This window comes from Mesitornis unicolor, unplaced genomic scaffold (genome assembly GCF_000695765.1).
Source record: "Mesitornis unicolor isolate BGI_N332 unplaced genomic scaffold, ASM69576v1 scaffold15023, whole genome shotgun sequence".
Lineage (NCBI taxonomy): Eukaryota > Metazoa > Chordata > Aves > Mesitornithiformes > Mesitornithidae > Mesitornis > Mesitornis unicolor.
The window spans coordinates 12118-21876 of record NW_010172697.1 but is presented as its reverse complement, the minus strand read 5'-3'; the positions used below and the strand labels follow the sequence as shown (position 1 = coordinate 21876).

The following is a 9759-nucleotide window of genomic DNA, read 5'->3' as shown; positions in this document are numbered from 1 at the left end:
GCCGTTCGGTGAGTACACATCGAACTGCAGCCGTTGGGATCTAACAGAGAGACAAGGAATAAACTTGAGCTCAAATCTACCTGGGAGCAAAACCAAAGCCCATGCTCCAGCAGCTCCATGTGCTACTGAGGCAGCCTCCTCCCAGGGCTGCTCCCCAGAGCTGTAACAAGACGCCCTGGTCTGGCAGAAAACACTGCAGTTCATTACCAAAGCCAGACAGGACACAGCCACTTAGGGACAGACAAGCTCTGCTGTCGCAGAAGAAAGGGCCTATATATCACAGCCGTTAGGAATATTACAAATCCTGTCCTGGCAATAGTCACTAGGCTACTGTACACAAACACAGCCAGCATCTTGGAAGCAGCATTGTGGGGCAGGCTGACTAGCTCCTATTCATACCACCACCAGGAATTCAGAGCTTGGCATTTTTTCCCCCGCTGCAGTGAATAGATCTTACAATGGAAGCGCAGCGAGTCGCCCGGTTCACCTCTGAAATAAATGGGTGGACGTATTCCAGCAAGGATCGCCCTGCTGCAGAGATGCCTCTCGGAGGCTCAACTCTCAACGTCTGTGGCCGAACCTCGCGTCCCTTCCACCCGGCTGTGACAACGGGCCCTTCCTACAGGGCTGCGTTCAGATGGCTGCAGGCCAGAGCCACAGCTTGGCAACCTTCCACCGCCAGATTAGGCAGCTTCTGAATTATCTGAACCGCGTCAGAGGTACCTCTCTGCTGGCAAAAAGAGCTGATGCTCTAAAGCAAAAGAGCGGTCATCTGGCTGCCAGACAGAGCAAGGCTCGTTTTAAACACAGGTTTTAAAAATTAACATCAGTCGCCTGTCTCCATCTTACAGTGCTGCCCTTGGAAGCGGATGCTGAACAAATTCAGCGTTTATTGATGGTGTCTCTTGGGTCTGGCTGCGTCATCACACGACTGATATTGAACCGTTACATCTTCCCTACTGAAACAACACCAGTTTCCCCCCTGCCAGCCTTTATAGCATCAACAGACTGAAGCAGAGAAAACCCAAGCGGGCAGCAGCAGCCACCCAAAGGCTGAGGCAGCACAGACATGAATCCCTGGCAGGTGCAGGTTCATACCTGTTATGTACCAGCTCAGCCATCAACTTGAGGACGGGTGTAGTGCAGGCTGGGTCGTGGTACCAGAGCTCGATTGCCCGCTGTAGGATGGGCATGTAGGATGGGTAGCTGCAAGGTGGAAGCTAAGGAGCTTTGTGGCTTTGCATGAAGAGAAAAGGTCACAACTTGTACCAAAAAGGTGGATTTTGTGTGCTGAACCCAAACCTTGCAAAGCAGCTTGCTTAATAAGGTTAACAGAGATGCTGCTTGCTGGGGTTTGCTGTATCACTGAGAATAGTAATATATAATACACATAATATATGATATAGATTATATAAAAGTCTTAAGTTCGTTGAAGGAGCCGCATCCACACTTCTTACATTAGGACAAACCAGAACCAAAGAGGTCTCGAATGAAAGGGAAGGCAGACACCAAGATCTATCACTGCAACAGACAGCTGACCTTCCCCAGTCAAAGAGAAATCTTTGGAGCCCAAATACTGCGCTCTTTGAGCAGCTCTGCTCTCACCAGGACAAAGATACCGACCGCTGTTGGCTTTAGTGAGCAAGAGGAAAGCTTTTGTTGCTGCTGAGACACAAGCATCCCATTAAAGGTCTCTGTGCTTTACAGGTCAAATCTCTTCAGGTCCAATTGGAAAAACCCCAACAGCTCAGCTTTGAGCAGGTTTCTGGGTTGACTTGGTTGCAGACAGACCAAGTCAAATCTATTTCAGGGCTCAGAGACAGGACGTCGAGTACTACAAAAGTGAAGAGGAGCCCCAGTCAGGACTGAGCAGCGAAAATAGGGCGTTTGGATGCAGTCAGCCAGAGCTGTCCCCTCTGACAGACAGGGTGACTCAAGTTTTAGGGCAGCAGAAGGATACATCCACTCAAAAAGCATCATGAAGCTGGTCTTGGCATTGAAGGCAAAGGCTATTCCCCTCAAGTCTCTCACCAAGCCAACCAAAGTTCTCTGCATTGCAAAAGAAAAGATAGGTTAAAACATAACACACGCATGGATCTCTCCCTCGTTGGCTCCACCAACCCAGAGCCACTTCCCTTCCTCCCATCCCAACAGCAACGCAGCCTTTCTGCGCCGGATGCCAAGCTCAGGTTGACAGCTCTCCCTCTCTAATTTGAGCCAGCACAGTGATAGCACTGGGTATTTCATTTTCAGCAGAAGAAAAGCTATCAGATGAGGCTCACTGCTTCAATTACCAACTACAACCAGACCCCACGGGAGACAAGGCACATCTCCACTTCCCATATACCAGAAGAAAAGCACCTATCACTCTCCAACATCTACTCGTCTCATTCAGAGGGCAGAAATGGCTCTCACTCTGCAGGAGTTATTTGTTCTCTCCTGCCTGTCTGAACTGAAAACGTCAAAGCCCCTCAGGGAAAGCGTAGGGAGAGCTTGGAGAACAGGGAAAGTCCTGCCCAACTTACTTTTGCCTCTTGTTCGTTGAAAGTATTCGTGCTGAACATCTGTGCCACGGTCTCAAAGGCAGCTGTGAGGGGAAGCATGAACTGCTCGTACTGATCCTCATCTTCCCCTGAAATAAAGGAAAAAAATACAGAAATCAGGAGGAAAGAGACTGCACATCCCTGAGGCATGCAGTTCTACCTGTGCTACACACTCAGTGCTCACCCATGGAGCAAGAGGCAGAGACCACAGGTTTCCATACAGGTGATCTATCACCACCAATATCTCACTTAGAGATAAGACTTAGAACAAACCCTGCCACCTCAGGAAAACCTCTGGAATATTATGAAGGCAAAATTTAGCCCCAGTCTTGGTGGTGTGCACCCATAGACTGCCTGTACTCAGCAACGTGGCATCAAACCCACTCCTGAGCTTCTTTCCCTTCCTTTTTCTCATCCCATTTGGCTTCTCCCATTCCAGCATCCTTTCCTGCAGGAGCGTACAGCTCCCTCAATAGCAGGACCTGGCCTGCTGCAGAGCCCAGCATCCGAACCACAAAGCCATTTTGCTCCGATTCCCAGAAAAAAGAGCTGACGTACCTAAATCCACCATGAGAAGACGCCCAAGTGCAGTGTAGAACGTAGTCCGACATCTCATGTCAGTCAAGTTGGACTGATTGTTAATACCCAGGAAGGAAAAGTGCTCACTCTGCAAATGGAAAAAGAGGAGATGGGTTAAAGGGGAACTACCACCGCTGAGGATCCCTCACTCCCCTAATTCTCAGCCTGTGCAAGGCTGAGCAGCAGCGAGCTGCACGGTTATCTTGCTCACCGCTCCACGTCTCCAGCCACCTCGGAGAAGAGGCCAGCAGAGGGCAACAGGCACCGTGCCTGCAGGCCCTGGAGCTGCTCCTATCTGCTGGCAAAGACACCAGCTACTGCCTCTCATCTTGGAATTCCCCAGGACCAGATGAACAAGGAAGTCCTGCTTTGCTTCCAGAGCACAGAAGCAATCAAGGGATCCTTCAGGCATTAAAGTTGCCAAAAACCAGCCCTCTGCGGGCAGATCCCCTGTTACTCTGCCCACATTCTTCACAGCAGCCCCAGATAACGCAGTCTGGATGCAGCTTCTGGGCCTAACCCAGGATGTGGGACTGGCTGCAAAGTATCCCCTACGCAAGGAATACAGCACCTCGCTCAACCAGTCAGTGCAAACCTTCTGGTGCTGGGAGTCCTATCGCCACAGCATCGCAGCATCAAATGACCACACGCTCCGAGAGGGGAGTCAGAAATCTGATACTTTGCTGCTGGCTTCCAGTGGCTTATGGGAACATTTTTGATTTCAAGCCTGCATCCCAGATCCTCAGCGACTCCACAGGGAGCACCGTATCAGCAGCGACAAAGGAACAAAGCTGCTATCCTGACCACGAGCGATGGCACTTCTTCCAAATCAGCACTTTCAGAGTGAAAGCTGGGGCACTGAAGTGCTGTTATATTTTGCATTAAATTGCATAAACAGTGCTCGCTGCTGTCTGCCTGCTTGTACAGCCCCTCAAAATTGAAGGGCAGGCTTTGAACAAAGCGATGTGGAACACACACCACATTTTCTAGAGGCTCATCTTGTACCATGGAAGCATCTGGGAGACAGGTAAACTTCAAAAGCGTGCCCAGGTGTCAAAATTTGGGGATTATCTCAGCTGCACAAAGGCAGACAGAGGAGCTGGCTGCGAGACGAGAAGCAGAAGGTGAAAGGACTTACCGTGTGATTGTTCAGCATGAACTGTACGGCGCTCAGTTTCACCAGCTTTCTAACACTACTGTATGTAAAGGGGGTGTTAAGGAAGCAGCAGAGTCAGCAGAAAACTTCTTGCAATGCTTGCAAAGCACTTTCCAGGGCAAAGCTGGAAGGTGACTTATGTCTACGTTATTCAACACGTTCGAGCCTCTCTTCTATCTGTTTCAAGAGCAACCACGTTGCATACATCCCTGCTTCAGAGACTCGCAGCGACCAATTTTATTTACTCTGTCAGGAAGAACAAGGCAGTAAAACAGACTGTGACTGTCAACAAATTGACCCAAATTATTAAAAACACCCTACAGTATTATAGTCATCTACTGCAATTCCCAGCTAGGTGAGACGTTGACCAAGCACTCGCACTCTGCTCTTCTCACTACCCCAAAGACGAAGAGGATCAGGAATCTGTTACATGCGGAGTGCTCCTGTTCCAGCCGAGCATCTGGGTCACTCTTCCCCCGCGCCGAGGTTTTAAGTGTCCTGTGCACCCAACAGCTCTTCTGAAAAGGATATCCAATGGAGAGGTCATTGAGCAGCTGCAGCGTCTTGGAGGTGATAGGCTCGCATCGACCCCAGTACTTCAAGTTGGTGATGCTAGGGAAGAGGACAACAAGGATGGATCAGAGGGGTGTGCTCAGCATCCCCTTTGCTGTGCGGCGGATTCTTCCAGTTCAAAAGTCACCCAACATCATCAGCTCCACCCTCCACCGAAACCACAGACATCACAAGCCACAAAATATTGGTATAAAATTACTGTACTTACATTTGGTTGACTAGAAAATTATCCTTCAGATAATCTTCACTACTTGGGTCCCAAGCTACACTGGCCCATACCCAGGCCCTTGGAATTCTGTGGCACTCCAGGGCTGGTTTCTGCAGCAAGGGTAAGAGAATTCTGCGGCAGTGACTACATGCAGACGTATGCAATTCTGCACCTGCACCATCCACTGTCAGCTGCAGAATTCTAGTAGCCCTTGCTTCTTTTCAGGAGAGCCATTTCACCCCTTGGGGATGGCGCGCAGCCGGGGCGCGCGAGGGGAAGCAAGGCCCCATGCACGTAAAGACGGGGGCGATGCTAAAGCAGCGGAGCCGGCGGCTGCACGACGCCAGGCGCAGGGCACTGGGCGTCAGCGTTGGAGCTACTGAATTGGTTCAAAATGCCAAGGAAGGCTGCCAAAGCCTTGACAAAAAGCCAGTCGACAGGTTTGGAGCTGCCAAGGAATAGGCCGAATAGAGCATCTACCAGAGTGGAAGAGTTTTAAGGAAAGGCTTTGTGTTACTCTGGTCCTGATCAGCACAATTTGCAAAGAAAACCTCTGAAGGAGCAGTCCCCTCCCCATTGAGCTTTCGTGGCTGGTGATTGCCAATAGTCAAGTGATAGGGCACAAGTGCTTGCGGCTGGTCCCCTCTCTGACTTTGCTTTTACTAAGCAGGCACTGGAAAGAGAATCCATTATCCTGGTGTACGGCTTATTTTTGTGTGTCTCCATAGCCCAGGCTAGAATCCACGGTGGATAAATCAATCCTGGATATTGTGCGTGACTTAAGCCCTGATAAAAGCTGTCATTCTCTCGAGTAGCCAGATGTTACTAGCTTTAGACTGAACAACACTCCCTCACATTCCAGTTTTCCCAGTTACACCTTCAAATAAACCCTGGAACCTCTGATGCCTGCAAGCAGGAACACTTACATTTTTCCTATGAAGACGCTCAGGACCATCGTCTCGTCGTTCAAGCCCAGGACCTCTGAGAGACGGCGGTACAGCTGGAGGGGAGAAAAACAGCACCAATTTAAAAGCCGTCAACAGAGCAAGTAAAAATCAAAGATTATTTGGTCTTTTTTTCACTTGTTCTCCCTTTGTGGCACACATGCCTGGGAGCGTGTGCGTGCTCTGGGCTTTCCCAGATCAAACGCTTGTGATCTGATCCAGACCAGCACTTGCCCTGATCACTGCTACCTCGACTCTCTCACTGGTCACAGCAGGTTCAGATGCTGTACACGGTATATTTTTCTAATTTAAAAAAGGTATTTTGCATCTCTAAAGATGCACCAAGGCATTTAAAGCTCAGTACATCTACAGTTGCCTTGTGATGAAGAGAATGGGTATTTCTCTTCACTTTGGAGCCAAGGAAGCAAGGCACAGATGCCAAGCTCAGGCCCCTCATGGTGTACGAGGTGGTGCGACTCGCACCCTTTCACAGGTCTATGGGCTTAAGGGACTCATTTGAGGTCACAGCACAGACCTGGGTGACAAAACTGAACCCAGGTATCAAGTTCTAGGTCACTGCCGTAGTCACTGGCTCCTTCCTGACACATACAGAACAGAGCATTTCAAAAACAGCTCAGGGTCTGCAACATTAACACTGGACACGCATCCAGAAAACGCAGCAGACAGGTCTCCGAAATGTTTTCAGCTACGGAGAAGAGAAAACAAGTAACGCCACTTGTTTTCATGTAAAAAAGGAAGCAATTACTGGACTTCACATCCCTAAAGAGACACAGCAAAGGGGAGTGATTACCTTGGAAGACTTCTGCACCTGATCTCCAATGTAGATCTTGCGGAACTGCTCGAAGAAGCTCAGCATGGCGAGCTCCAGCTTCTCATTGCCGGCCTGCGCCAGACGGGAGTCCGTCAGGTTCATCAGCTGCAGCACTCTGCAGAGGTGGGGAAAACACACCTTGCTGAGGGGCACTGGGACAGAGGAGGGGGTTCTGGCACACGGTGGGGTTTGCAGGCTGCATGCATTGGTATTTTTTTTTTTACTTTCTGTGGGCACTGCTGTTTTGGGTCAAGATCTGACACAACTGATAACAAGACACTGACTAGGGCATGCCTCTCTTCTGTACAAGGCCAATACAAAGCTTTTGCCACCCTTCTAACAGGGATGCAAGGCTTTGGTTTTAATCTGCTGCAGAAGTGAGTTCTGGGTGCCTTAGCACTTACCCGGTGACGGGTCCATTGTGTTCTCAAACTCCCCTGAGAAACCTCTACCTGCTCCCCTCACAAGAGCCCGTCTCTAAACACTCCCAGCTCAGCTTTTGTTGTGAGCCCTGCGGAAACAACGCTGTGACCGGTGCACGGGCTCGACGAGCAAACCTTGCTGGCGAGGGAGGGATTTTAGGGTAAATAACACATGCAGCAGAACAGGAGGGGACAAAAAGCAAGGAGACTTCTTGGTAAGTGCCACAAAGCATGGAGTAGGACTGAAGATAAAACATAAATAGACTTCTATGAACTGGTATCAAATATGCTGGCACTAAAGGTAGCTGAGATATATACGGGGACTCACTACCAGCTTCCTTATGCTCATGGCATAGCTCCTGCTCCTGCCCCTAGCTCCCAAGCAGAGCCACTGGGCTCTGGAGCAGAGGGCACTCAGTGACTCAAGGTTGTAGCTGCATGTCCTCACATCCATGGAGTAAAGCTTGCACTGGAGAGGATTTACCATCCCGAAAACCCAGCACGTGTTAGATGACATTATAAAGTCATAACAGCTATAGAATACAATCAACATTCACAGCGTATTTACGGACAAAACCCACTTTGGATTATTACTAGAGAAAAGACTTTCCCTCCCCATCCCAGCAAAGAATCATCATGCATTTAATTCTCTCCAGTGCATGCATTTAAGCCTGGTATAATTCCCCTCTTATATGCTCTTCCCCTCTCATTCTCTTTCTTATAACTCAAATTTCCCAATTTAGCCAAGCCACAGCAGAAGTTTGCTGACTGGCTCTCCCCAGAGCCGCCAATCTCCTCTTTCAGGATGGCCAAATCCACACTGCTTTTTTCAAAGTAAAAAGAGGGGAAGAACATGGTGGAAACTCCACAGCAGCAATTATTTGGTCAGCTTCAAGAAACGGCGCAGCTAGAAAAGGGTCAGCATCCCTACCGACAGACCAACTCGCCATCCATCGCATCCTGCTCATCCGTGCTGGCGAACGAGACCCTACCACCAATCACCGCCCCGATAATATAGACGAGCCACGTCAGGCGCCCTGCAACCAACAGAGGACATCAGAACCGAGCATGTCACACGTTACACAGAGGAAGCTGAAGAGATCTGCGTTTTATTCTGGCAAAGGGAGGATGTGCAAGGAGTATCTCGCTGCTTTAGTGCCCACCTGTACCAAAATTACTCCATTTTCCACTTGGTGGAGGACAGGCACGGCTTCACTAGAAAAGAAAAAGGAATGCCAGGGCTGTCGGGAAGATTTTCATTATTTAAAGCTATTTTGCTGCTGAAAGCCGCTTGTAAAACTGTGTTCTGTGCATTTAAACATGTGTGGATGTCAGCAGGCAGCATTTATTCTTTCAAAGTATGTGTGGCTGGTGGAGAAGTCAACATCACACGGAGTTTTGACCGCACCAAAACAACCAAAAAGCCCCAGACTGCGTTGGATCAGTCAATCCTGTTTCAGAAGAAAGAGGAAATAGGTTTCCATATCTGTGCTGATGTGCCCAGCTCCTCCACAAAAGGGGAAGCCAGTTATGTTAGCAGAGAGGGGGCATAACACAGCTACAGCTGAACCTCCAAAGCAATGGCTTCTTCAGGCCCAGTGTGAAGCAATTCCTACACCAACCAGCTGTGCAGGCACAAAACCTCCACGCTGAACCCTCCCAACACTGCGGGCAGATACCCCACTCCCAGTCACTCATTACCAACCACCAGCTGAGGGTTTCTGCCACATAACCAGTGGGGAGGCTCAAATGAGCACTCCAGATCCTGCCTCAGACAAATGAGGGATGGGGCGGGCAGTGCTGACCACCTGCAGATGGGGGAACATCCTCAGGAGTTGTCTTTGAAAGACTGGGCAAGGAGATGCAGTGCATTTCCCTCAGAAAAGGCATGGGGTTTGTTGTAGGACAGCAATATCTTCAGCCAGCACTGCTGGGTGTGTTGGGAGGGTCTGTCCACAGCCAAAAGTATTCTACACTATACGGGCATCTCTCCAAGGGAACGTTTGTGTGAGCTGCCTCCTTGTTTCTGGATTTCATAGGCTTCTGAAGTGCTGCTTTTGGGAACGGGCAACCTACTGCAAGCCCACAGGCCACAGTTGTCCGAACACGCTCACCTTCCTGTACCGCGAGGTCCATGGGGCTGGCGGTGGCGCTCTGCAGCAGCTCCTGGTAGGACTGGGCTGACTGGTCAAAGAGCTGCACCAGCAGAGCGCAGGTCTTCTCGTACTCGCACCGGCCGATGGTGGAGAGCTGATCCAGCTGCTGCTGCACCAGGCCAGTATCATCCAGCGGATCCTCCAAACCATCCCTAAGCAGCCAGAAAGCAGATTAGAAAAGGACTTAAAACACAGATAGCTTAAACCACAACATGAGCGCGTTTCTGTCAGGTAGAGGATGCTCTCCTAGGCACAACTCCAGCGACTGAAGGCTCTGCCTCTCCTATTTGTCACGATGAAGAGCTACACGGACTGATGTAATCATCTGATCATTACTGCGGCCATA

The 9759-nt window shown here is 49.9% G+C and overlaps 1 protein-coding gene across 1 annotated transcript in view; it reads right to left on the bottom strand.

Moving 5' to 3' along the window:
- Window positions 1–9759, bottom strand: part of XPO7 (exportin 7) — a gene marked incomplete at both ends in the record, with an annotated part of 26110 nt that overhangs the window by 4477 nt on the left and 11874 nt on the right. Inside the window, 11 exons of the mRNA XM_010180479.1 lie at window positions 1–40; window positions 1099–1206; window positions 1961–2049; window positions 2526–2632; window positions 3102–3210; window positions 4261–4324; window positions 4810–4890; window positions 5986–6059; window positions 6815–6950; window positions 8189–8294; window positions 9372–9565. The exon at window positions 1–40 is cut by the window's left edge and continues 67 nt beyond it. Coding sequence (XP_010178781.1) covers window positions 1–40; window positions 1099–1206; window positions 1961–2049; window positions 2526–2632; window positions 3102–3210; window positions 4261–4324; window positions 4810–4890; window positions 5986–6059; window positions 6815–6950; window positions 8189–8294; window positions 9372–9565 — 1108 coding nt within the window. The remainder of the gene's footprint in view (window positions 41–1098; window positions 1207–1960; window positions 2050–2525; window positions 2633–3101; window positions 3211–4260; window positions 4325–4809; window positions 4891–5985; window positions 6060–6814; window positions 6951–8188; window positions 8295–9371; window positions 9566–9759) is intronic.